At 51.3% G+C, this 27,950-nt stretch overlaps 1 protein-coding gene across 5 annotated transcripts; it reads left to right on the forward strand.

The window, feature by feature from the left end:
• Nucleotides 1-4,328: 4,328 nt before the first annotated feature.
• anks3 (ankyrin repeat and sterile alpha motif domain containing 3) lies at nucleotides 4,329-27,639 on the forward strand. Of its 5 annotated transcripts, none has more exons than XM_068003625.1 (17): nucleotides 4,329-4,414; nucleotides 6,738-6,921; nucleotides 10,492-10,690; nucleotides 11,941-12,062; nucleotides 12,661-12,742; nucleotides 15,738-15,873; nucleotides 16,691-16,861; nucleotides 17,290-17,415; nucleotides 17,861-17,979; nucleotides 18,860-19,036; nucleotides 21,542-21,666; nucleotides 22,266-22,407; nucleotides 22,974-23,146; nucleotides 23,494-23,588; nucleotides 25,111-25,197; nucleotides 25,711-25,807; nucleotides 26,103-27,639. In XM_068003625.1, exons 2-16 carry the CDS (start codon nucleotides 6,752-6,754, stop codon nucleotides 25,800-25,802), a joined length of 2,016 nt encoding a protein of 671 aa, XP_067859726.1. In that variant the 5' UTR covers nucleotides 4,329-4,414; nucleotides 6,738-6,751; the 3' UTR covers nucleotides 25,803-25,807; nucleotides 26,103-27,639. The 5 variants fall into 5 exon arrangements, with proteins under 5 accessions (XP_067859726.1, XP_067859729.1, XP_067859731.1 ...); XM_068003626.1 differs by having other exon boundaries at nucleotides 4,388-4,468; XM_068003628.1 differs by lacking the exon at nucleotides 17,290-17,415.
• Nucleotides 27,640-27,950: the final 311 nt, after the last annotated feature.

A 27,950-nucleotide genomic window follows, 5' to 3' on the forward strand; every position in this document is an offset into this window, starting at 1 on the left:
GGCTGAGGGATCTCCCCCCCCCCAGGCTGAGGGATCTTCCCCCCCCCCCCCCAGGCTGAGGGATCTCCCCCCCCCCAGGCTGAGGGATCTCCCCCCCCCAGGCTGAGGGATCTCCCCCCCCCCCCCAGGCTGAGGGATCTCCCCCCCCCCCCCCAGGCTGAGGGATCTCCCCCCCCCCCAGGCTGAGGGATCTCCCCCCCCCCAGGCTGAGGGATCTCCCCTCCCCCCAGGCTGAGGGATCTCCCCCCCCCCAGGCTGAGGGATCTCCCCCCCCCAGGCTGAGGGATCTCCCCCCCCCCAGGCTGAGGGATCTCCCCCCCCCCCCAGGCTGAGGGATCTCCCCCCCCCCCCAGGCTGAGGGATCTCCCCCCCCCCCCAGGCTGAGGGATCTCCCCCCCCCAGGCTGAGGGATCTTCCCCCCCCAGGCTGAGGGATCTCTCCCCCCCCCCCCCAGGCTGAGGGATCTCTCCCCCCCCCCCCAGGCTGAGGGATCTCTCCCCCCCCCCCCAGGCTGAGGGATCTCCCCCCCCCCAGGCTGAGGGATCTCCCCCCCCCCAGGCTGAGGGATCTCCCCCCCCCCCCCAGGCTGAGGGATCTCCCCCCCCCCCCAGGCTAAGGGATCTCCCCCCCCCCCCAGGCTGAGGGATCTCCCCCCCAGGCTGAGGGATCCCCCCCCCCAGGCTGAGGGATCCCCCCCAGGCTGAGGGATCCCCCCCCCAGGCTGAGGGATCCCCCCCCAGGCTGAGGGATCCCCCCCGGGTTGTGGTTTTCCCCCGGGTTGTGGTTGGTTTTCCCGGGATCCCCCCCGGGGTTGGGTTTTTTTTCCCCCGGGGTTGGGTTTTTTTTCCCCCGGGGTTGGGTTTTTTTTCCCCCGGGGTTGGGTTTTTTCTGGGTTTCCCCCCCCCGGGTTGTGGTTGTTTTTCCCCCGGGTTGGGGGTTTTTCCCCCGGGTTTTTTCCTACCTCACTAACGGTCCCTTGGTTTAAAAACACCCGGCACAAGATGGCTGCCCTGCCCCTGTTGCCCTTGGTTACCCGACGCCTGTTGGCCAATCAAGCGGCTCTGCATGACTTGTGACAAGGAGTGGTCAGGAAAGTACAAGAAGGCCCTCTCCCATGTAAAAGTGCGGTGCTCCTCCAGGCACAGCACCACTGCTTCGGAGGACTCCTTGTCATTGCTGCAGGGACACTTGACGGATGCGGCTCCTTGAGCACCAAGTTCCTTTGGCTCCAGATGAACTTTTTTTTTATTCGTTCACGGGATGTGGGCGTCGCTGGCAAGGCCGGCATTTATTGCCCATCCCTAATTGCCCTTGAGAAGGTGGTGGTGAGCCACCTTCTTGAACCGCTGCAGTCCGTGTGGTGACGGTTCTCCCACAGTGCTGTTAGGAAGGGAGTTCCAGGATTTTGACCCAGCGACAATGAAGGAACGGCCGATATATTTCCAAGTCGGGATGGTGTGTGACTTGGAGGGGAACGTGCAGGTGGTGTTGTTCCCATGCGCCTGCTGCCCTTGTCCTTCTAGGTGGTAGAGGTCGCGGGTTTGGGAGGTGCTGTCGAAGAAGCCTTGGCGAGTTGCTGCAGTGCATCCTGTGGATGGTGCACACTGCAGCCACAGTGCGCCGGTGGTGAAGGGAGTGAATGTTTAGGGTGGTGGATGGGGTGCCAATCAAGCTTTGTCCTGGATGGTGTCGAGCTTCTTGAGTGTTGTTGGAGCTGCACTCATCCAGGCAAGTGGAGAGTATTCCATCACACTCCTGACTTGTGCCTTGTAGATGGTGGAAAGGCTTTGGGGAGTCAGGAGGTGAGTCACCCGCTGCAGAATACCCAGCCTCTGCTGTGGTTTGTTTGTAAGGAGTCTTACAAACACCAGGTTATAGTCCAACAGCTTTATTTGAAATCACAAGCTTTCAGAGCTTTGCTCCTTCTTCACTCACCTGACGAAGGAGCAAAGCTCCGAAAGCTTGTGATTTCAAATAAAGCTGTTGGACTATAACCTGGTGTTGTACGACTCCTTACATTTGTCCACCCCAGTCCATCACTGGCATCTCCACATCGTGGTTTGTTTGATAAGTGGTTAAATACAATGATTAATCTAGAAAATGCTGGAAACACTCAAACACGCTGTTTCCGCAGTATTTTGCTTTTGTTCATGTATAATCTAATTACTTTTATATGCTTTTTTCCCGTTTAAGGAAATTTAAGGCTGATTTCTGCATTGCTCATTCCCAATGCAGAGCCGAGCACGAATCCGAAGTCAGCGCCCCAAGCTCTGGAACTCTCTGCCTGAAAGGGTGGTAGAGGCAGAAACCCTCATCGCATTTAAAAAGTACTTGGATATGCACTTGAAGTGCTGTAACCTACAAGGCTACAGAGTGGTGAATCTTTGGAATTCTCTACCCCGGAGGGCTGTGGAGGCTCAGTCATTGAGTACATTCAAAACAGAGATCGATAGATTTCTAGATATTAAAGGTATCAAGGGATATGGGGATGGTGCAGGAAAATGGCGTTGAGGTAGAAGATCAGCCATGATCTTGTTGAATGGCGGAGCAGACTCGAGGGGCCAGAGGGCCGACTCCTGTTCCTGCTCCTATTTCTTATGTTATTATGGACCAAGTGTTGGAAAGTGGGATTAGGCTGGATAGCTCTTTTTCAGCTGGCACACACTATGGGCTGAATGGCCTCCTTCTGTGCCATAAATTTCTATGATTCTATAGTTGGGAGGACCGCCACTCATTTGCGCCCTTTGATCTGTGCTCCCATAGACCAAAGCTCCAAATCAGGAGCCAAGATACCCCAAATCAGTCCCTTGTGATTAAACAGCTGTAGAGCTTGAAATTCCCTTGCATAGGAAACAAAGCATTTAAAATAAGGTACATAAGAAATAGGAGCAGGAGTAGGCCATACGGCCCCTCGAGCCTGCTCCACCATTCAATCAGATCTTGGCTGATCTTCGACCTCAACTCCACTTTCCCGCCCGATCCCCATATTCCATGATTCCCCTGGAGTCCAAAAGTCTATCTATCTCAGCCTTGAATATATTCAATGACTGAGCATCCACAGCCCTCTGACCTAGAGAATTCCAAAGATTCATAACTCTCTACGTGTAGAAATTCCTCCTCATCTCAGGCCTAAATGGCCGACCCCTTATCCTGCAACTATGTCCCCTAGTTCTAGACTCTCCAGCCAGGGGAAACAACCTCTCAGCATCTAACCTGTCAAGCCCCCTCAGAATCTTATATTTTTCAATGAGATCACCTCTCATTCTTCGAAACTCCAGAATGTATAGGCCTATTCTACTCAACCTCTCCTCATAGGGCAACCCTCTCATCCCAGGAATCAATCTAGTGAACGTCCTTTGCACTGCCTCCAAGGCAAGTATATACTTCCATAGATAAGGAGACCAAAACTGTATGCAGTACGCCAGGTGAGGTCTCACCAAAGCCCCGTACAATTGAGACCTCACCTGGAGTACTGTGTAAAGTTTTGGTCTCCTTAGGTAGATTAAACAGGGGCAGCATCTTGCCACTGAGTCAGAGGTTATGGGTTCAAGCCCCACTCCAGGACTTGAGCACATAATCGAGGCTGACTCTTCAGTGCCATACTGAAGGAGTGTTTCGGATGAGACGTTAAACCGAGGCCCCATCTTCTGTCTCCATTTGATGTAAAAGATCCCTTGGCACTATTCGAAGAAGAGCAAGGGAGTTCTCCTAGGGTTGCTAAATCTGGTTGGATGTATTCCTGGAGGTTTGATCACATCATTTCTGATTGTGTGACATTTAATCATGTGATATATGATCACATGACGCTTTCCTGCTGTTTGCAAATATTGCATTTACTTTTCAAAGATAGGGCCTCTGCGATTGAGTTTATTTGCTTGTGGTTTCAGCTAGCAGCTGTCATGTTAACAGCCCTGGGTACTCCCAGTGTCCTGACCCTCAGCACCACTAAGACACATTAACTGCTCTTGCTGTGCAGAAATTAGTTGCCATTTTTCCCTACATTACAACAGTTCAAAAGTACTTCATTGACTGTGAAGCGCTTTCAACGGTCGGCTGGTTTAAAAACACCTTGCACTTCTGTGACTTCTTGAATTTTCTCTTCTTTCTTTAAACAGGGCAATGGGCCACAAAGAAACTTAATTGCAGCAATAGCAAAATTTCCTCGCAGAAGAACAATTTTTTTGTAACAGCAGAGGCGAGGAGTCCTCCGGGGCAGTGGAGCAGCCCCTGGCGGAGCAGGGCACTTTGTTCAGGCGGAGACCTCTCTTGTTTTTGCCAGCTTCTTTGTTATAATTCCCGCTGGGCCGTGTGATTGGTTGATCCGCGTCACGTGGCTTTGTGTAGCCGGAAGAGAAGCAGCGCTGACCATCTCGGTGGCCATTTTCTGCTCAACGACAATATTTGTGTTTAAAAGGTACTGGGCGCTGCAGGGACAAGGGGCTGCGGTCGGAGAGCGACTGGCTGGCAGGTATTTTCCGCGGCAGTGGAGTGGGGAGAGGGGTGGAACAGGGACCGGGCGGCAGGGCGGCAGGGCCCGGGGGGCCCAGTAACCCATGGCAACAGGGGTCACCGGCAGACTGACGGAGCGACGGTAAACTCGGCAACTTGTGGGATTCTTCAATCATAAACTTTAAAAGATGCTTCAATGGATGAGGAGTGATTCACAGAGCGCTGATGTTCTCTCTCGTGCTTTTACACCTCACTCACTCTTTGACGCGACGCGATGTTTAAACACGAGCAGCAGTCGGCCATTCGGCCCCTCCAGCCCGTTCCGCCATTCAGTCACATCACGGCTCACCTCCAACCTCGACTCCACTTTCCCGCCCGATCCCCTGTGTTACTGAAGTCCGTACATGAGCGGACCTTGTGTCCTCAGGGTCAGTGAATTTAGGCGCGGGTGTGACTAGCGCCCGATGGGCTGCGGTGGGGAGGGCAGTATATTTTTTTTCATAAAATTTGCAGCAATACATACAATACAGTTGTCATATCACATTCCAAATGTACACAATACAGATTATACAATTTGCAGGTTACATCATAGAAGTTTACAACATGGAAACAGGCCCTTCGGCCCAACATGTCCATGTCGCCCAGTTTATACCACTAAGCTGGTCCCAATTGCCTGCACTTGGCCCATATCACTCTATACCCATCTTACCCATGTAACTGTCCAAATGCTTTTTAAAAGACAAAATTGTACAGTTCAATGAACACATTGTACATAATTACAGTTCATCACACTCTAGGGTGCCTCATTGCATTACATTCAATACAGATTATTGATTACAGATTCATTACAGGTACATTACATCAATTTGAATTTTACATTCTGCCTGGGGGTTTTTCCCTGATTGCAGCCCCTCGGTATACAATAGCGAGAAGGCTCTAAACGGTTGTCTTTCCCCACAGAGCCTTTGCGGTGGCTGCACCCATCTTCAGTGCGTCCCTGAGCACGTAGTCCTGGACCTTGGACTGTGCCAGTCTGCAGCACTCAGTCGAGGACAGCTCCTTGCACTGGAAGATCAGCAGGTTTCGGGCAGACCAAAGGGCGTCTTTCACCGAGTTGATGGTCTTCCAGCAGCAGTTGATGTCCATCTTGGTGTGCATCCCCGGGAACAGCCCGTAGAGCACAGAGTCCTGTGTTACTGAACTGCTCGGGACGAACCTGGACAGATACCACTGCATCTCTCTCCAGACCTTCTTGCAAAGGCACATTCCAGAAGGAGATGGGTGACGGTCTCGTCTCCACCGCAGCCTCCTCGGGGACAGTGTGCGGTGGGGCTGAGAGTCTGGGAGTGCATGAAGGATCTGACGGGAAGGGCCCTTCTCACCACCAGCCAAGCTAGGTCTTGGTGCTTATTTGAAAGCTCTGGTGATGAGGCGTTCTGCCAAATGACATTGACAGTCTGCTCGGGGAACCAACCGACAGGATCCATCGTCTCCTTTTCCCGCAGGGTCTCGAGGACGTTATGTGCGGACCACTTGCTAATCACCTTGTGGTCGAAGGTGTTTTTTGCATAAACTTTTCCACGAAGGACAGGTGGGGTGGAACGGTCCAACTGGACGGAGTGTTCCGTGGCGACGTGGCCAGGCCCATCCTTCTCAACACCAGGGATAGGTAGAACCTCAGCACGTAGTGACACTTTGTGTTTGCGTACCAAGGGTCCACGCAAAGCTTGATGCAGCCACACACGAAAGTGGCCCCTTTCTCTGGAGATTTGTACATCATGACCCTACGGACACGGTCCATTTTTGATCTCCAGACAAAGTGGAAGATGGCTCGGGTGACTGTCGCGGCGCAGGAGCGAGGTATGGGCCAGACCTGTGCCATGTACAGCAACACCGAGAGCACCTCGCACCTGATGACCAGGTTTTTGCCCACGATCGAGAGGGATCGTCGATCCCACAGTCCCAGTTTCTGCTTCACCTTAGAAATACGCTCCTTCCAGTTTTTGGTGCACGCCCCGGCCCCCCCGAACCAGATCCCCAGCACCTTCAGGTAATCCGACCTGACAGTGAAGGGGACAAAGGATCAGTCGGCCCAGTTCCCAAAGAACATGGCCTCGCTCTTAGTACGATTTACCCTGGCCCCTGAGGCCAGTTCGAACCCACTGATACTGAACACACTCGCCCGGTCCTGACCGAACAGTGGGATGCGCCAGGACTGGGCTGTCTGGGATCAGCCACCCCAGTGTCGATGTGAGGAAGGTGTGTGATGAGCTAATCTGTTTGTACAGGGGGTGAGTGCAGCATGTCTGAGCTGAGTGACGAGGCAAGTGAGACCGAGCTCCTGAATCGCAGCCTGTCCATGTGGCACGGCTTTGAGCAGCTGATTGGCTGTGAGGACCTGGACATCGCACTAGACCTTCACACGGCGTCGTCGATCGGACAGTATGATGCAGTGAAAGAGTGCATCCACAGGTAGGGCCGACAGGGCACTGAGTGCATCCACAGGTAGGGCCGACAGGGCACTGAGTGCATCCACAGGTAGGGCCGACAGGGCACTGAGTGCATCCACAGGTAGGGCCGACAGGGCACTGAGTGCATCCACAGGTAGGGCCGACAGGGCACTGAGTGCATCCACAGGTAGGGCCGACAGGGCACTGAGTGCATCCACAGGTAGGGCCGACAGGGCACTGAGTGCATCCACAGGTAGGGCCGACAGGGCACTGAGTGCATCCACAGGTAGGGCCGACAGGGCACTGAGTGCATCCACAGGTAGGGCCGACAGGGCACTGAGTGCATCCACAGGTAGGGCCGACAGGGCACTGAGTGCATCCACAGGTAGGGCCGACAGGGCACTGAGTGCATCCACAGGTAGGGCCGACAGGGCACTGAGTGCATCCACAGGTAGGGCCGACAGGGCACTGAGTGCATCCACAGGTAGGGCCGACAGGGCACTGAGTGCATCCACAGGTAGGGCCGACAGGGCACTGAGTGCATCCACAGGTAGGGCCGACAGGGCACTGAGTGCATCCACAGGTAGGGCCGACAGGGCACTGAGTGCATCCACAGGTAGGGCCGACAGGGCACTGAGTCCCAACATGGGTTGATACTGTATCAGCACAGTGCAAAGAGCTCCGTTTAAAGACGTGGATTCTTCTAAATCAGCATTAAATCTACATGTATTTTTAAACGATCTCTTTATAAATATTAATGTGTGATTAGATCACATGCTTCAACACCTGATTGTTGTTCAATGACCTGCCAAACTTCCGCCAGCACAAAAGTGCATGTGTGGATGCCAGCCTGTTAGTATTGTGTCGATCTGTCAGTTATTCCTGCAAAACAACCCCCATTCCATCAGTAATCCAAGTGTAACACCCTCTCCCCCATCAGTAATCCCAGTGTAACACCCTCTCCCCCATCAGTATTCCCAGTGTAACACCCTCTCCCCCATCAGTAATCCCAGTGTAACACCCTCTCCCCCATCAGTAATCCCAGTGTAACACCCTCTCCCCCATCAGTAATCCCAGTGTAACACCCTCTCCCCCATCAGTAATCCCAGTGTAACACCCTCTCCCCCATCAGTAATCCCAGTGTAACACCCTCTCCCCCATCAGTAATCCCAGTGTAACTCCCTCTCCCCCATCAGTAATCCCAGTGTAACACCCTCTCCCCCATCAGTAATCCCAGTGTAACACCCTCTCCCCCATCAGTAATCCCAGTGTAACACCCTCCCCCCATCAGTAATCCCAGTGTAACACCCTCTCCCCCATCAGTAATCCCAGTGTAACACCCTCCCCCCATCAGTAATCCCAGTGTAACACCCTCCCCCCATCAGTAATCCCAGTGTAACACCCTTCCCCCCCCCATCAGTGATCCCAGTGTAACACCCTCTCCCCCATCAGTAATCCCAGTGTAACACCCTCTCCCCCATCAGTAATCCCAGTGTAACACCCTCTCCCCCATCAGTAATCCCAGTGTAACACCCTCCCCCCCCCCCGCCCACCCATCATAATCCCAGTGTAACACCCTCCCCCCATTAGTAATCCCAGTGTAACACCCTCCCCCCCCCCCATCAGTAATCCCAGTGTAACACCCTCCCCCCATCAGTAATCCCAGTGTAACTCCCTCCCTCAATCAGTAATCCCTGTGTAACACCCTCCCCCCCATTAGTAATCCCAGTGTAACTCCCTCCCCCAATCAGTAATCCCAGTGTAACACCCTCTCCCCCGCCCCCCATCAGTAATCCCAGTGTAACACCCTCCCCCCAATCAGTAATCCCAGTGTAACACCCTCCCCCCCCCCCCCATTAGTAATCCCAGTGTAACACCCTCTCCCCCATCAGTAATCCCAGTGTAACTCCCTCCCCCAATCAGTAATCCCAGTGTAACACCCTCTCCCCCGCCCCCCATCAGTAATCCCAGTGTAACACCCTCCCCCCAATCAGTAATCCCAGTGTAACACCCTCTCCCCCATCAGTAATCCCAGTGTAACACCCTCCCCCCAATCAGTAATCCCAGTGTAACACCCTCCCCCCAATCAGTAATCCCAGTGTAACACCCTCCCCCCCCCCCCCCATTAGTAATCCCAGTGTAACACCCTCCCCCCAATCAGTAATCCCAGTGTAACACCCTCCCCCCATCAATAATCCCAGTGTAACTCCCTCCCCCCATCAGTAATCCCAGTGTAACACCCTCTCCCCCATCAATAATCCCAGTGTAACTCCCTCCCCCCATCAGTAATCCCAGTGTAACACCCTCCCCCCATCAATAATCCCAGTGTAACTCCCTCCCCCCATCAGTAATCCCAGTGTAACACCCTCTCCCCCATCAATAATCCCAGTGTAACTCCCTCCCCCCATCAGTAATCCCTGTGTAACACCCTCTCCCCCAATCAGTAATCCCAGTGTTGGGGGGTCACCATTGACCAGAAACTTAACTGGACCAGCCACGTAAATACTGTGGCTACAGGAGCGGGTCAGAGGCTGGGTATTCTGCGGCGAGTGACTCACCTCCTGACTCCCCAAAGCCTTTCCACCATCTACAAGGCACAAGTCAGGAGTGTGATGGAATACTCTACACTTGCCTGGATGAGTGCAGCTCCAACAACACTCAAGAAGCTCGACACCATCCAGGACAAAGCAGCCCGCTTGATTGGCACCCCATCCACCACCCTAAACATTCACTCCCTTCACCACCGGCGCACAGTGGCTGCAGTGTGTACCATCCACAGGATGCACTGCAGCAACTCGCCAAGGCTTCTTCGACAGCACCTCCCAAGCCCACGACCTCTACCACCTAGAAGGACAAGGGCAGCAGGTACATGGGAACAACACCACCTGCACGTTCCCCTCCAAGTCACACACCATCCCAACTTCGAAATATATCGCCGTTCCTTCATCGTCGCTGGGTCAAAATCCTGGAACTCCCTCCCTAACAACACTGTGGGAGAACCTTCACCACACGGACTGCAGCGGTTCAAGAAGGCGGCTCACCACCACCTTCTCAAGGGCAATTGTAAACAATTTTACAACACCAAGTTATAGTCCAGCAATTTTATTTTAAATTCACAAGCTTTCGGAGGCTTCCTCCTTCGTCAGGTGAACGATGTGAATCTCCACATCCGGCATCTCCACATCATGACTTCTCAAGGGCAATTAGGGATGGGCAATAAATGCCGGCCTGGCCAGCGACGCCCACATCCCATGAATGAATTTTTAAAAGTGACCCTCTCCCCCCATCAGTAATCCCTGTGTAGCAGCCCAGGTTAGTGCCCCTGCTTTCAGTGATCTGTGAGTACTTTCGACCCCCCCCCCCCCACCCCAAACACGATTACAGAAAAAGAAAACCAGTGTTGAGCTCTATAGACTGTAATTTATTATCTCTGAGTTTGATGCCAGCCTTGGGTGTACCCCTGGGCTAATGGAGCAGGCGGTGACCGGGCCGGGGTGATTGGTGTGTCGAGCTGAGTGATTGATGCTGTCTCCCAGTGTGCCGGGTGACGTGCTGGGTGCAGGGAATGACTCTCACTGTTACCTGTGTTTAGAGGAAAAGTGAACCCAAATCAGAAGAACCACGGGGGCTGGACCCCTCTGATGTACGCCTCATACATCGGCCATGATACCATCGTTCACCTCTTGCTGGAGGCAGGTGTGGATGTCAACATGACGACGGAGAGAGGGCAGAGTGCCCTGATGCTGGCAGCGAGCTGTGGGAACGAGAGCATTGCCTATTTCCTGCTTCAGGTCTGTTGGTTTCAGCCTCATCGATTCTGCCAGGTGGTCCCTCCTCCTCAGGTAGCAACACATGTTGGAGCAAAGCTGGCAGGGAATGTGTCAGACGTACAGGCCGGGTTAAAAAATCGGAAGGACCTGACGTCGTGCACACAGTGCAAAAGAACGTCCTGGGTAGGCAATGAATGAGATTGAATTAATGCAGAGAGACAGAGAGAGAAACCTGGGAGTAAAAGACTCTCACTTTCAATGTCCAGACACTGTGGTGAAGCAATTGAAATGGGATGCTTGGGTATCTAGCCCGAAGGGTTGGGTGTGAGTTCACAGCGGTTATGCTCTCACTTATAATAATGTACTATAATAATTAGAGAGAATCAGGACAGGACACCCAGACCAATCGAGCGTAAAGGGATGAGCTACGAGGAAAGATTATAGAAGCTCCAACTCTACAGTAAGGATTTAATGGGACATCTTTAAGGATATAAATATTAAATGGGAGAGATAGAACAGATAAGTGCAGAATCTTACTGCAAACTTAGCTACAGAAATAGAACCAGAAATGGAAATTAGGGCTTCAATGGGGGAGGGATGGGCTTCAGTGGGAGGGTCAGGGTACGGGAGGAATGGGCTTCAATGGGAGAGTTAGGGTACTGGAGGGATGGGCTTCGATGGGAGAGTTAGGATACTGGAGGGATGGGCTTCGATGGGAGAGTTAGGGTACTGGAGGGATGGGCTTCGATGGGAGAGTTAGGATACTGGAGGGATGGGCTTCAGTGGGAGGGTTAGGATACTGGAGGGATGGGCTTCGATGGGAGGGTTAGGATACTGGAGGGATGGGCTTCAGTGGGAGGGTTAGGATACTGGAGGGATGGGCTTCAGTGGGAGGGTTAGGATACTGGAGGGATGGGCTTCAGTGGGAGGGTTAGGGCACTGGAGGGATCGGCTTCGATGGGAGGGTTAGGATACTGGAGGGATGGGCTTCGATGGGAGGGTTAGGGTACTGGAGGGATGGGCTTCAGTGGGAGGGTTAGGATACTGGAGGGATGGGCTTCAGTGGGAGGGTTAGGATACTGGAGGGATCGGCTTCAGTGGGAGGGTTAGGATACTGGAGGGATCGGCTTCAGTGGGAGGGTTAGGGTACTGGAGGGATGGGCTTCAGTGGGAGGGTTAGGATACTGGAGGGATGGGCTTCGATGGGACAGTTGGGGTACTGGAGGGATGAGATTTGATGGGCTGAATGGCCTTTTCTTATGTTCATGCAGCAAGGAGCTGAGCTGGAAATGAAGGATGACAGAGGCTGGACAGCGCTGTTCCATTGCACCAGCACCGGGCACCAGCAGATGGTGAAGTTCCTCCTGGATAACGGGGCTGATGCAAACCTAAAGTAAGAGACAGAGTGGACAGCAAATTAATGTCCTTCACCCGAGAGGTTGTCTGAGGTATTCTCTGCCGACACGAATAAAATGAAAAAAAACACAGCCGGTCTATCAGCATCTGAAAAGACAGATTAATGTGTTGGGTTGAAACTCTTCATCAGACCCCAGAACCTCATCTCCACCTGAATCATTAAACTAGAGTACGACAGACGGTTACTCTCCTGTTGGCTTCTCAGAATCTGGAGGGCAGCGGGGGGAGGAGGGAGGAAGGGACCATCCTGTTGTGATCATCACTATCACATTCCAGTCCAATTTCAGGGCCAGAGTGTTTCTCCAAAACCTTTGTACAAGTAAAAAAATCACATAGGATGTTCCCTGACATTGGGGCAGATTTCTGTTCTGTTGCTCACACTTTGTTCCCATCTCTCCTGAAGTTGTAATATTTTAACAGAAATCCAGTTCGGAGGTCGATGCAAGTGTAGTAACCTCGTTATAACCCTAATATTTAACCCCTCCCTCCCCATGTAATATCAATAACCCCATTGTTGCTAACCCCACCCACCCATCCCGTTCCTGCAGTAATCCTGTTGTCTCCTTCTGTTTCAGAGAGCCTGTGTATGGATTCACTCCCCTGATGGAAGCTGCTGCTTCAGGTCATGAAATCATAGTCCAGTACCTCCTGAACCATGTAGGTGTCTGACACTTCCCACCTTGTCCTGTGTCACAGAAAAAATGATGGGTTGGGGCAGATGGGTGGAAGTGAAGTCTGAGCTGGGTGGGACAGCTCTTCAGCTCTCTCTTGATGGTGGTAGTTCCCCTATGTGTTTACTATCCTGAACCCAAATAAATGAAAGTCAGCACGGATTTGTTAAAGGAAAATTATGTTTGACTAACTTGATTGAGTTCTTTGATGAAGTAACGGAGAGGGTTGATGAGGGTAGTGCGGTTGATGTTGTGTATATGGACTTTCAAAAGGCATTTGATAAAGTGCCACATGATAGGCTTGTTAACAAAATTAAAGCCTATGGGATTAAAGGGACAGTGGCAGTGTGGATACAAAATTGGATAGGTGACAGAAAGCAGAGAGTAGCGGTGAACAGTTGTTTCTCATACTGGAGGGAAGTATACAGTGGTGTTCCCCAGGGGTCAGTATTAGGACCACTGCTCTTTTTGACATAAATTGATGACCTGGACTTGAGTATACAGGGTATAATTTCAAAGTTTGCAGGTGACACGAAACTCGGAAATGTAGTAAACAATATGAAGGAAAGTAACAGACTTCAGGAAGACATAGACAGACTGTGAAATGGGCAGACACATAGCAGATGAAATGTAACGCAGAGAAGTGTGAAGTGATACATTTTGGTAGGAAGAATGAGGAGAGGCAAAATAAACTAAATGGTACAATTTTAAAGGGGGCGGAGGAACAGAGATTTGGGGGTGTATGTACACAAATCTTTGAAGGTGGCAGGACAAGTTGAGAAGGCTGTTAAAAAAGCACATGGGATCCTGGGCTTTATAAATAGAGGCATAGAGTACAAAAGCAAGGACATTATGCTGAACCGCTATAAAATGTTGGTTAGGCCGCAGCTGGAGTGATGTGTTACTTCTGGGCACCACGCTTTAGGAAGGATGTCAAGGCTTTAGAGAGGGTGCAGAAAAGATTTACTAGAATGGTGCCAGCGATGAGAAGCTGGGGTTGTTCTCCTTAGGACAGAGAAGGTTAAGATCGAGGTGTTCAAAATCATGAACGGTTTTGATAGAGTAAATAAGGAGAAACTGTTTCCAGTGGCAGAAGGGTCGGTAACCAGAGGACACAGATTTAAGGTGATCGGCAAAAGAGCCAGAGGCGACATGAAGAAACATTTTTTTACACAGCCAGTTGTAATGATCTGGAATGCGCTGCCTGAAAGGGCGGTGGAAGCAGATTCAATAATAACTTTCAAAAGGGAATTGGATAAATACTTGAAGGGAAAATATTTACAGGGCTATGGGGAAAGAGCAGGGGAATGGGACTAATTAGATAGTTCTTTCAGAGAGCCAGCACAGCCTCCTCCTGTACTTACTATGATACATGCAGGACTTGTCTGTAAGTCACACTGACAGGCTGCCCCATCGTTCTGCTGGTTAGTGGTGAGCTGGTGAGCAGCTGAGCCCCACAGACCAGGAAGGTTCCAGTCATTCCCCAGTGTGTGCTGAGTCAACTGACCTCAATAAGCTAGGCGGGAGGCGTGAATCGGGCAGGTTGTGTCTCCTGAACTCTACCCAGTGACTCTTGCTGAAAAGCGTGTATGGACATTGAGGGAAGAGGTTGGGACTGGGCTGTAATACCCCCCCCCCCCACCACGCACTAAGCTCCGGAGAGTTGGATATGAACAGCAGGTTATGGCTGCACCTGTGGAGGTTCTGGACCACGAGCGACCTGCCCCACTGCACAGAGCCAGCCCAAGCTGCTCATCGTACCGATCGACACCGAGTGCCTCAGTAATGTGGAGTGATTGCTGAGGAAACTCCCAGGGCTTCTGTGCCACTGACACTGGACAGGTGGAGGGACTTGCACAGCTCACGGCTCTGCTGTGTATGGACAGTCAGCTGTTGGTGGGACTGTCGTATGGAGGATTTGTATTCGTTGGTACTGGGTAGACACCGAGCGTCTAGTCCAGCAGGAACATCCCAGGAACCTGTTCAGATTATAGTGAGCCTTGTCTAGTCTAAGCTGATGTAGGCAGCAAGCAGTTAGGAAGGCAAATGGTATGTTGGCCTTCATTGCAAGAGGATTTGAGTACAGGAGCAAGGATGTCTTACTGCAGTTATACAGGGCCTTGGTGAGACCACACCTGGAGTATTGTGTGCAGTTTTGGTCTCCTTACCTAAGAAAGGATATACTTGCCATGGAGGGAGTGCAGCGAAGGTTCACCAGACTGATTCCTGGGATGGCAGGACTGTCGTATGAGGAGAGATTGGGTCGACTCGGCCTGTTTTCACTCGGGTTTAGAAGAATGAGAGGGGATCTCATTGAAACATATAAAATTCTGACAGGGCTAGACAGACTGGATGCAGGGAGGATGTTTCCCTGGCTGGGGGGGGTCCAGAACGAGGGGTCACAGTCTCAGGATACGGGGTAGGACATTTGGGTCGGAGATGAGGAGAAGTTTCTTCACTCAGAGGGTGGTGAACCTGTGGAATTCTCTACCACAGAAGGCTGTGGAGGCCAAGTCACTGAATATATTTAAGAAGGAACTAGATAGATTTCTAGACACAAAAGGCATCAAGGGGTATGGGAAGAGAGCGGGAATATGGTATTGAGATAGAGGATCAGCCATGATCATATTGAATGGTGGAGCAGGCCCAAAGGGCCAAAAGGCCTACTCCTGCTCCTATTTTCTATGTTTCTGTGTGGACCTGGTGTGAGCCTAGTCTGGGTGGGATGCTGACTCTGGGCAGGGGGCGCCATGTTCTGTAAACATGCAATCATTTTGTTTTGTTGGGGGCGTGAGTGTGTGTGTGCGTGCCCAGTGGGTGGGTGGGTGTGTGTGGGGTGGGGTGGGGTGGGGGGGTGGGGTGGGGTGTGTGTGTGTATGTATGTGGGGGGGCCCGGGCCCGGGGGGAGGGGTATTTGTGGGCCCAGTGGGGGTGTGTGTGTGTGGGCCCAGGGTCTAATATTCGTCCCATTCTGAACACAGGACGTCCAGGTTGATGTGAAAGATGAAAATGGAGACACCGCTCGCTCCTTAGCACTGATGTATGGGTACATGAAGATAGCCAGTCTCATCGATCTGCACACAGCCCCAGTGTCCAAGTCAGTCCGCAGGGACACAGGTAGGTTGCTTCCTTTTCATCTAAAGTCTGGGTTTGTTTTGGAGACTCTGCGCCTTGTTGCAATGTTAAGGTCAGTAAACTGCACCAGGCATTGGATAGCCTGTGATAGGCCCCTGCCTCAGACTGTCCCACACGCTAGCCAGGAGATCCCACAGTAACACCATACTGGGGAGAGGGGGGTCGGTGCTCGGAGTAGGGCTGAAACTGCAACATTGGCGAGTTGAGGCCAGATCAGAGCAACGTGGAATCATAAGAACATAAGAAATAGGAACAAGAGTAGGCCAGACGGCCCCTCGAGCCTGCTCTGCCATTCAATCAGATCGTGGCTGACCTTTAACCTCAACTCCACTTTCCCGCCCTATCCCCATATCCCTTGATTCCCCTAGAGGCCAAAAATGTATCTATCTCAGCCTTGAATATATTCAGTGACTGAGCATCCGCAGCCCTCTGCGGTGGAGAATTCCAAAGAGTCACGACCCTCTGAGTGAAGAAATTTCTCCTCATCTCAGTCTTAAATGTCCGACCCCTTATCCTGAGACTATGTACCCTAGTTCTAGACTCTCCAACGAATGGAAACAGCCTATCAGCATCTACCCTATCAAGCCCTCTAAGAATTTAAATGTTTATACGATCACCTCTCATTCTTCTAGATTCCAGAGAGTATAGGCCCATTCTACTCAATCTCTCCTCATAGGACAAACCTCTCATCCCAGGAATCAATTTAGTCTGGGTCTGAACCCTAAGAGGAGGATTTGTAACAGCGAGCAGCCTGTAAAGTGTGAAAGAGCAGATCTGAAGCTCCTTAATCTCCCTCCAGGAATGGATGAAGAATTCAGCTCCTCCGATGAGTCCTGCCCATTCCAACCTCGCCACCCACACCTTCGCCATCCACATTCCCGGAGATCGAAGGGCCCCACTATTCACGATGGGCCGCAGGCACTAGCTCACATCACAGGCCTTGGAGCTGATGGATGGCCACAGCAGTACGGTATGGCCAGTTTCATCGACTGTGGGGGATTGAAGTGTGGTCAATGGGGTGGGGAGAGGTTGAATTGTATTGGGGGGGGCGGAGGTTAAAGTGTGTGTCTCATCTGAAAGACGGCACCTCCAACAGTGCAGTACAGGGGTGTCAGCTTAGATTATGGGCTTAAGTTCTGGAGTGGGGTTTGAACCCACATCCTACTGACTCAGAGCACTACCAACTGAGCTAAACTCCACGGTAGATCTAATTTGACTGGGAAGGCTTAGAGGCATAGGATAAGATTCCCAGTGAAATCTGGGTGTGCTGTGGGACTGAATAAATTGTATTTTATAGGAGAGTCCTGTATTAATAAACAGCAGTCGTAGTTTTCAGTTCCCCCCCACCTAAACTCTTTATTTCTTCTTTCCGTGTTCTCACATTCACTCTCTTTTCAGAGTCTCTCCCACCACAAGGGTACGTCACATTTAAAAACAACCAGGATGAAGATGGAGAAGATATCCGGAACCGCGATGTCACCTCCCCGATTAATGAGCACGATGTAGAGAGCACCAGCAGCAGGGGTAGGTGCAGCCCCTCCTGTCTCAGCATTCACGGGCAGCTGATGGGCAGGGTCTATCCCTTACAGCTGGTTCTTGGTGTGAGTGAGGGTGTGCATGTGCGTGTGTCACAGCTCTTCATCCAGGGAGAGCCATGACCGTCTATAGAGAGTTGGGAGAATAGGACTATCAGCAGCTGAAAGGAAAAAAGGCAGGTTATCGTTTTAGGTAGCGACCCTTGATCGGGACCCTCACTTGAACCGTTAATCACTTTTCCTTCTCTCTGTTGCCTGCACTCCTGCTGTGTATTTCCAGTGTTTTCTCTTGCTTTCTGTGCGCGGTAACTGACTCAGTGGTTGGGCTGGGTTTCCCTGCCGGGCAGTGTTTTTGGGGTGGGGCTGAGAGTGTTGGATATCCCAGGCTGGTGGTGATGTCCCTAACAATGACTGACAGTTTCCCTCCGCTGTAGAAGAGAATCCTTTCTGCAGCACCGATACCGTGACTGCCCGCCGGAGCAGCAGCAGCAGCAGCGAGGGGCTGGCGAAGACGCTGGGCGTTAGCCGCGAGGGATCCGTGGAGAGCAACGAGGTGAGAGGAGGCGCGTGAGGGCGCTGCCCATTTACTCACCGCACTTTGCTAGATTTCAGGGCGTTCCCAAACTGGAAGTGGACCTCCTCAAATTCTGCCCTTCGATAGCCCACTGAGCATGTCCGGTCTCAGCTGGAATCCTGCTGCGCTCGCAGATCACAGCTCAGCACATCCACTGTCACCTGTCCAGTGTGTGAGTTGCTCACTTGGGATCAGGAGAACAATGTTTGCAGGTGGGGCAGGGTGAGATTGGATGGGTGCTGCCACATGGGGTGCAAGGTAGGTGAGACGCAGCATGAGGAGGTTGTGGAGGAGGGCGCGGCGCAGGCGGAGGAGGAGGGCGCGGCGCAGGAGAGTCGCAGCACGAGGAGGGCGCGGCGCAGGAGAGTCGCAGCACGAGGAGGGCGCGGCGCAGGAGAGTCGCAGCACGAGGAGGGCGCGGCGCAGGAGAGTCGCAGCACGAGGAGGGCGCGGCGCAGGAGAGTCGCAGCACGAGGAGGGCGCGGCGCAGGCGGAGGAGGAGGGCGCGGCGTGGGTGAGGCGCAGGAGGAGGAGGAGGGTGCGGAGGATACTGCCGGTAAATGAAGTGCTGCACAGGGAGGAAGTGATGTTGTATAGACAGGATGCAGAGCGCTGCACAGGCAGTGTTCGATTGGGGGGCTGGGAGGCACAATCAGCCTTTCCTGTTTGTACGTGGACGGGCTGGGAGAAATGCAGTCGGCCCACTAATGTGTTCTGGGACAGACATTTGTAAATTTGTCCTCGAGTTATTAGGGATACAGTGATGGAGTGAAGGGTGGTGGGATATAGTCTGAGTGCTGTATTAATGGCTGCACTGTCCATATTCTTTACAAATCAAATCCTTTTGTGTCTTTTGAAGGATTCCGATCAGCCCAATAAATGCTATAACCGAAGGCAGTTGAGAAGTCGCAGAGGCCTCGGACGGAGGTGTACCAGCAGTCAGAGCTCCCACTCATGTGACAGCGACATTCCCACAATTCCCAGTCCACACTTACTGATTCCGAATGAGGAGGCGTCTGAATACCAAGGACCAAAGGTACCATTGACTGAATCGTTTCAGTGCCATATGCAGCAGTTTGGGACTGTGTGTCGTGAATGGGCTTTGCAGACTCTTCTCCTGGGATGTGCCTTTTGTGAGGCCAGAAACTTTCTATAATCTCATCCTGACACTCTGCATTTTCAATAATTATCTTTTACATTAACCTTTAATCACAGCTGTGTACAGGGTGAAATAAAAACAGGAACTGCTGGAGAAGCTCAGCAAGTCAGGCAGCATCTGTGGAGAAAGAAACAGAGATAACGTTTCAGGTCAAAGACCTTTCGTCAGAACTGGAAGATGTTAAAAGAGTTAAAGTTTTTGAGCAAGTACAGAGTCAGGGAAAGGAGGGAGGGGGGGAGGGAGGGGAGGGGAGGAAAGGAAAGAACAAAAGGGAAGGTCTGTGATAGGGTAGAGGGGAAGAGTGATCAAATAACAAAAGGGATGATGGTGCAAGGCAAGGAGGATGGTAATGGGACAGGTTAAGAAACTTAAGAGATCAAAAGATTGACCTGTAGCAGCCGTAAATGGCAGCAGCAGAACCAGCACTAGCTGACTGGAAAAAATGGGAGCAGTGGTTATTGTCTGAAGTTATTGAAATCAATGTAGAGTCCGGAAGGTTGTAAAGTGCCTAAACAAAAGATGAGGTGCTGTTCCTCGAGCTTACATTGAGCTGAGTGGGAGTGGGAGTGGGAGTGGGAGTGGGAGTGGGAGTGGGAGTGGGAGTGGGAGTGGGAAATGACCTACAGGTCAGGGTCACGCTTCTGGACAGAGCTTCTTGTGTACAGGGTGAAGTGTTCGGAGTCCAGTTTCTGATCTGAGTGAGACACTTCACAAACCCATTTAACATCTGGAGCTGGGTTATTTTTCAGAGTGAAATATATCAGAGAGGTGACATTTTTAGGTTCTGGGCAACTGTTACTCTCTCGCAGACACTGGGATACTGTTAGACTCTCTCTCTCTCGCAGACACTGGGATACTGTTAGACTCTCTCTCGCAGACACTGGGATACTGTTAGACTCTCTCTCGCAGACACTGGGATACTGTTAGACTCTCTCTCGCAGACACTGGGATACTGTTAGACTCTCTCTCGCAGACACTGGGATATTGTTTAGACTCTCTCTCTCTCTGGCACTGGGATACTGTTACTCTCTCTCTTCTCTCTCTCTCACAGGCCCTGGGATACTGTTTCTCTCTCTCTGTTTCTCTCTCTCTCTCTCACACAGGCACTGGGATACTGTTACTCTCTCTCTCTCTCTCTCACAGGCCCTGGAATACTGTTTTTCTCTCTCTCCCTCTCTCTCTCCCTCTCTCTCTCCCTCCCTCTCTCTCTCCCTCTCTCTCTCCCTCTCTCTCTCCCTCTCTCTCTCCCTCTCTCTCTCCCTCTCTCTCTCCCTCTCTCTCTCCCTCTCTCCCTCTCTCCCTCTCTCTCTCCCTCTCTCTCTCCCTCTCTCCCTCTCTCTCTCTCTCTCTCCCTCTCTCCCTCTCTCCCTCTCCCTCTCCCTCTCCCTCTCCCTCTCCCTCTCTCTCTCTCTCTCTCTCTCTCTCTCCCTCTCTCTCTCCCTCTCTCTCTCCCTCTCTCTCTCCCTCTCTCTCTCCCTCCCTCTCTCTCTCCCTCCCTCTCTCTCTCTCTCTCTCACAGGCCCTGGGATACTGTTTTTCTCTCTCTCCCTCTCTCTCTCCCTCTCTCTCTCCCTCTCTCTCTCCCTCTCTCTCTCCCTCTCTCTCTCCCTCCCTCTCTCTCTCTCACAGGCACTGGGATACTGTTTCTCTCTCTCTCTCTCTCTCTCTCTCTCTCTCTCTCTCTGGCACTGGGATACTGTTACTCTCTCTCTCTCTCTCCCTCTCTCTCTCTCTCTCTCAGGCACTGGGATACTGTTTTTCTCTCTCTCTCTCTCTCTCTCTCTCTCTCACACACAGGCACTGGGATACTGTTACTCTCTCACTCTCTCTCTCTCTCTCTCTCTCTCTCACACAGGCACTGGGATACTATCACTGAGCTATATGACCATGCTACGTATCACATGTCCATGTCCTAATGCAGTACCCACCTCCAGCAAGAGGGTCACTGTAATGATCAGGGAAAATGAGCCCTGAGAGCCTGTTATATTCTTGTCTAGCCAGTGGACATTGAGCTGCTTGTACCAACTGAGATCAGCCAGTAGATTGAGGTTTGAAGCCGGGGTCTGCCTAGCTGGTGTGGCTCAGCACTGCACCACAGGGTGCATTTGGCCACTCAGCCACAAGGGGAGCTCCATTGCAGGTACACACTGTTGTGTATCATAGGCATCAGTGATGCTTTCAGCACCAACTCCACATGACCTGATTCTTCACCGATACAAACTCTGAAATACTCGCCCCCCCCACCCCCCTCTCTTCTGTTCTCTGTGGAACAGGCTTGAGGGGCTGAATGGCCTTCTCCTGTTCCTGTGTTCCCTCCTGTTGGTTGACAGCCGTTTCCTCAGTGGTATTGTGGTCTTTTATCAATATTCCTTCTTGTTGCAGGATTTGCCAGAGTTTCTGGAACAGATCGGCTGCCTAAAGTATCTCCACATCCTCGAGGAGCAGGACGTGGATTTGCGGATATTCCTCACTCTGACGGAAACTGATCTGAAAGAAGTAGGCATTACGTGAGTAGGTGTTACATGAACAGGCAGAGCCGAGGTAGAGGGCACACACAGTCCTGCTGAGGTTTAACCTGCTAACACCACAAAACTCACAAGCTTGTTGCTGTTTGTGCCTGAGTGTCGTGGCCCTGCCTGGTTCAGATATCAGATTGCCAGTCCACCAGAGCTTGACTCTAATTTTCCATCCTCCGACACGTGGTCTTGGAGCCATCTAGATGGTAAAGAGAAGCTCCTTACCAACCCTCCCAGGGTGGGCATCCACTCGCTGGTCATTAGGCAACGGCCGAGCACGGGTCTGAGCCTTCACCAGGGGCTCAGCGGGTACCAGGGGCTCACCACAGGATGTGTCACTGCATCACCACCATCCCTTAGTGCCCACAGGAAGCTGAGGTACATTTCCTGAAGCATGTGTCAAGTTCCCTTCGAACGGTGCAGGAGCCAAAAGGTCAGAGTGGGAGGTGGAAACGTTCCCCAACATGCTTCAGAAAAAGGGGGTAAGGAAAGAAAAAGGGATATAAAATAGGGAGAGAATGGGATGGGGGGTGGGTGGCAGGTCACTGATGAAGATCCAGGAGGAGTGTGACTTGTTGGTGTCTCTGCAGGTTGTTTGGACCTAAAAGGAAGATGACGGCTGCGATTGCCCGCTGGCACAGTAACGCTCTGCCCCTCAACAACATCCTGGAGCAGGTCTACGCTGACCGGCTGGAGACAGAAATGCAGGAAATGGCCATTCAGCTTCATAAGGTGCAGTTTATTTCATGGGACTGAAAGCAACTAAACCATCTGTGAGTCATTAATTTCCCAGGGCAGGTACAGCACGGGTTAGATACAGAGCAAAGCTCCCACTACACTGTCCCATCAAACTCTCCCAGGGACGGTACAGCACGGATTAGATACAGAGTAAAGCTCCTTCTACACTGTCCCATCAAACTCTCCCAGGGACGGTACAGCACGGGTTAGATACAGAGTAAAGCTCCCTCTACACTGTCCCATCAAACACTCCCAGGGCAGGTACAGGGTTAGATACAGAGTAAAGCTCCCTCTACACTGTCCCATCAAACACTCCCAGGGCAGGTACTTTTATTTGTTGCCATTCGGAGTCAGTATTCAGGGGGTGTGTGCAGTGTGAGCACAACTGTACTGGGTAATTCTTTTCCAGTTATTCACTGGGTGCTGTGGGATAGACTCACTCTATTCATCTGCCTTGATATCCCTTTGTCGATGTGAAAACTCTAGCACTGAGCAGCCAGCAACAGGTCATATTCCAATCTCTGGATCGTTTCATTGATGTTTTGTGGTTCCTTTGTTAGAAGTGTGAGGAGGTGGAGGTGCTGAAGGGACGAGTGTCCCAGGAGCAGGAACTGCGGGCTGTGGTGGAAGGGTTTTTAATGGAGGATAAGACGGCCTGGAAACAACAACAGAAAGAGATTGAAGAGACATTGGGGGTCTGTCGAGACACAATCAATGTCTTCGAACAAATCAAGTGAGTCAATCCTAATTTTGTAATGGACTGCTTGTGACTTGGGCCTGCTGGGTGCAGAGGGAAGTGGCTGAGCCTTAACATCCTTGGATCCATAGCCGGGTAGGGAGTGGGGTAGCTTAGAGACTGTGTGAAACAAGGCTGTTGCCGTGTAATGGATTTGGTGAGTGTCTCGGCCCGGCCCCTCGCTGTATTTTGTTGGTGTCAAGGATTTGATGTTAGCTAGTACGGTAACACAGTAACCATCACCCAGCCGACATAGGCCGAGCTCTTTGTGTTAACCCTGGAACCACTCCTAGCATCTACTCGATTGAGTGAACAGCTTCTCATCAATTTAACTTAATTCCCAGAGCTTGCCAGTCTGAACTATGGGCCCGATTGAAGGATGGAAGTGGACAGAGGAGGAAAGCAGAGGTCAGGAAGCAGCCACAAAATGCAAAGGAAGGTGAGTAATGGCTGAGTTAGGGGCTGAGCTTGTGACCCCAATTACAACATTAGCGGATTCCATAGGTCTCTCATGTTCCCAGTAACCCAGATCTGAATAAATCCAGCTCTATTACAGCAACTAACTTTACTGCTGTACAGTCCCAGTGGACCAGAGGGGCTGAAGGTCCTGACTTCTTGAGGAACAGTATCAAGGGCACCATTGGCCCAATTGACCACCCGTTATGTGTAAACGTAGATGGTGAGTGTAGGCTGAATGTGCCTTCGTAGCTGAGCCCCATCATGTCCTCAACTGACATCCATGGGCCGGAATCCTGGCTGATTTTATCTATCCCCCCTCCCCCTTCCCTAACCCAAGGGGCCTGAGATCCATTTTACAATCCCTGCCGCAACCCACATCTCTTAGAGTATCCCTGAATGAGTGACGTCTACACCTGGTTATTCAAAGAGCTCGTTCTTGTCCTTCAATCTATCAGCTTGGAAGGGTAGAACGATAGAAATGGAGCTCAAAAAATCATCTCCCCGTTGGCATCACTCTCCCCTCTGAGTCAGAAGGTTGTGGGTCCAAACTCCACTATAGACTTGAGTGCACAATCCAGGCTGATACTTCGGGCAGTACTGAGGGAGCGCTGCACTCTCGGAGGGTTGGTACTGAGGGAGCGCTGCTCTGACGGAGGGTCAGTATTGAGGGAGCGCTGCACTCTCGGAGGGCTGGTACTGAGGGAGCGCTGTCTGACGGAGGGCCAGTTTTGAGGGAGCGCTGCACTTTTCTTTGGAGAATCAAGATATTATTTGCCTGTTCGGTGTTCAGGAGGATGTTGGAAAGCCCAGGGCACTATCTGAAGGAGAGCAGGGAGTCCTGCTTTTTAAAAAAAAATTATTCTTGGGATGTGGGCATCGCTGGCAAAGCTGGCATTTATTGCCCATCCCTAATTGCCCTTGAGAAGGTGGTGGTGAGCCGCCTTCTTGAACCGCTGCAGTCCGTGTGGTGAAGGTTCTCCCACAGTGCTGTTAGGGAGGGAGTTCCAGGATTTGGACCCAGCGACGATGAAGGAACGGCCGATATATTTCCAACTTAGGATGGAGTGTGACTTGTAGGGGAACTTGGAGGTGATGGTGTTCCCATGTGTATGCTGCCCTTGCCCTTCTAAATGGTGGAGATTGCTGGTGTCCTAGCCAGCATTCCCCCTTCAACCTACACCATCAAGCACCAAATAACTGCTCGTTCATCTTATTTAATATTTGTGGGATCTTCCTTTGTGCAAACTGGCTGCCGTATTTACCTACATAGCAGTCATTATATTAGAATTAAGTAACCCATTGGCTGTGAAGTGCTTTGGGATGTCTCTGAAGGTGCTGTGTCAATGCAAGTTCTTTCTGAAATTCTGGTCTGTGCAGCAGGTCGGAGGTTGAACTGATGGGTTCAGTTGCTTCCTTCACTCCCTTTTGGTTACTGGTGCATTTTATGACCTGTGACCCAGGCTATGGGTGTTGCTAATCTTTGTTCTTCTCTCTCTTTCCAGAAGGCCTTGCTAACTGGAAATCTGTGCTGAGATCCCTGAGCATGTCAGAACTGAGTGCAACTCTTAAACAATGCACAGGAGAAATGGGTGAGCCAGAGTCTCTGGGAAATCTCCAGCTGTGTGTGTGTTGCAGATTGCTTTATAATATGTGCACAAACTGACCGCTGTGGTGTGAAGTGCAGATATCGTGTGGCAGAGCAATGAGGCTCCTTCACTGTCGGAGAACAAATGATGTCTTCTGGGCAGCCCAGGTAGATAACTCTCTAGGGATGTACTTACCCATCGATAGAGACGGCTCATTCTTCAACCAGATGTACTACGCTCACCGAGCTGTTACATCATCAGCCCCTATGTCCTTTGCTGGGCATTGGAGATATACCTACCTGCTCTTACCCTCAGGTGTGTGGTCAAACCAACTGAGCCCGTCACTTGAGTACATCTCGTATACGGAGCAGGAATGGCAACGGTCGTGTAAATGATGCAAAACATCCAAAAGGCACGTTTCCTAGTTTGGAACGGTGCTGATTTGGCCCCTGTCGGCGGGAGTGGCCCCTGTCGGCGATCTGGCTGAAGCTGTACTGACTGGGTTTGTGTTTCTAGGTAAAGGTGTACGAACAGTCGAACAGAACCTGGAAAACCTGCTGAATTCAGACAAAAGGAGCCCGGACTGGACACAGAATGCTGATATCTGACACCGGTAAGTGAAGCTTACACAGAGATACCCTTCACAGCACCGGCAATCCCCACAGTGCCCAGCAGCTGTTCCAGTACATGGCTCTGCCCTCTCTCTGGCATCGCCCCTCTCTCCCACTCACCACTTAGTTTAGATTTTCTAGGAGTTGCCAGGATGTGCTCAGTGAGGGGAGGTAAATGACCCACATGAACCCTCCTGCCGGGGGATAAATTCCACTGTTCATGCTGCACCCTCTCTTTCTTTAATGTCCATTTGTGGCTATTTGTTGCTGATATTTTTTTCTGTCTTTCCTTCTTAGGTCCAACACCAAGAGATTTCTGAGGGATTCATGGAATCCAGTATTAACTCACTGGACGGAGGGTGAAAATGCCACCCTGAAGAAAAGCAGTCTTTCTCTACCAGGTTCTGGACCCTGGGCCTATCCAAGACCCAGGTTGGACTCAGGGATAATGAGTGGGAGAAAGAGCCAGCCGAGCCCTGGCCAGGTCCTGGGGACATGCAGCTCCTGTGATGCAGTGTTGAGATAGGGAGGTGGGGCCCAGCGGAGACAGGCAGCCCATCACCTTCCTGACACTTTCTGCATCTCCTGAAGTGTAATGGACACCATGCTTGTTTGGCCATTTTGTCAGTCTGGCAGTAGCTCATTTCACCATTAACTCCCTTCAACGTCTGACCAGCTGATACTCTGAAAACTGGTTAGCCCAGCTCTAGGGCAGCCAGTTCTGTCTAATGTAAATGGCTGACACAATTCCTGTCCCCCGCAAGTTCTTAAGTGTGGCGAGGAATATTTTAGTCAAAAGCTGGAATGGAGATGTGGGAGTGTGCATGAGGGCAGCTGGATACTGAAACCATCTCTTCAACAATGATCAGCAATGTGAAACCACCATATTCTGGTCTGCAGAGTAACTGGAAAGCTATAATTTGACACTCTTCAGAGAGCAAGGCCTGAATAATGAACTGTGACCTTGCAGAGAGCAAGACCTGGACCATTGAAATGCAGAGAGCAGGTTCTGGGCAAATGAACTGTGACCTTACAGTTATCGAGACCTGGATAGTGCAGAAAGCACTTGTCCAGTGAATAAACCAGACACAGGCTGTCTGTGACTATGTGGCACCTAAGACGGGATGTGAATATGATCACGGGGTGTTGGTGTGTTTACACTGGCGGCATTAATTACAACATACACCAACTAGTTTCCTTGGATTCATTTGAAGGTTTTGTTTTCAAACAGCAATGTATTGAGTTGTTGCAACCCCAGTCTGGTTATAGTGAATTGTAAACAATTTTACAACACCAAGTTATAGTCCAATTTTACAACACCAAGTTATATAACTTGGTGTTGTAAAATTGTTTACAATTGTCAACCCCAGTCCATCACCGGCATCTCCACATCATGGTTATAGTGAGTGAGTGGGGTTTATACCCGCGTAGGGTGCAGGCTGCATCGACTGTTCTTTCTTTGCTGCTTCAGTGCTGTTCTTAAAGAGATGGAGAAAAAAAGTACAAGAAAATGGTGAGAGACTCGAGTTCTTGGCCCATGCGTAATAATTTCAAGAGAAACACTACAACTCACAGAACCCCTGTGATAAATGTGTGGGGCCCATAAATATGGGGGATGGGTCTCGCCAGTGACCCACAGTAAGGAGCCACCAGCCGTTTAACATATAAGGATGTATGACTGTGTCTGTAAACATCTTCAACAGCCTCGGTGTCCCCAGGCTCTTCATGTAGGATCGCTTTTTCATCAATTGAGACAAGACACCAAGGTCAGAGCCTTAACAGGACAATGACCCTCTGTGTATTTTCAAGTTTCAATTAAACTTTCCAGATCAAACGGCCTCTCGATCATTTTGCAATGTCCCAGACTGTGACGACCGTCAGCTGCTGACTGCCTTAACCTCCTGCCCCCGAGACAGCTCGATGGGGTCGGGTTACAGATCTCATCACCACCCTGACAGATTTGGGCAGCCTGTTTCCAGGGATCTTGGAATGTAAGGCCCCTGTCACATGCAGGGTGGAACATAGGAACAGGAGGAGGCCATTCAGCCCCTTGAGCCTGTTCCACCATTTAATCAGATCATGGCTGATCTGCACCTCAACTCCATTGGTTCCATATCCCTTGATACCCTTACCCAACAAAAATCT

This window comes from Heptranchias perlo, chromosome 22, assembly GCF_035084215.1.
Source record: "Heptranchias perlo isolate sHepPer1 chromosome 22, sHepPer1.hap1, whole genome shotgun sequence".
Taxonomy (NCBI): Eukaryota; Metazoa; Chordata; class Chondrichthyes; order Hexanchiformes; family Hexanchidae; genus Heptranchias; species Heptranchias perlo.

Coding starts and splice junctions, on each gene's coding strand:
- anks3 (XM_068003625.1), top strand. CDS start 6,752: ATGTCTGAGCTGAGTGACGAGGCAAGTGAGACCGAGCTCCTGAATCGC. Junction 6,922..10,491: donor GTGAAAGAGTGCATCCACAG/GTAGGGCCGACA, acceptor ACCTGTGTTTAG/AGGAAAAGTGAACCCAAATC. Junction 12,743..15,737: donor TCCAGTACCTCCTGAACCAT/GTAGGTGTCTGA, acceptor TTCTGAACACAG/GACGTCCAGGTTGATGTGAA.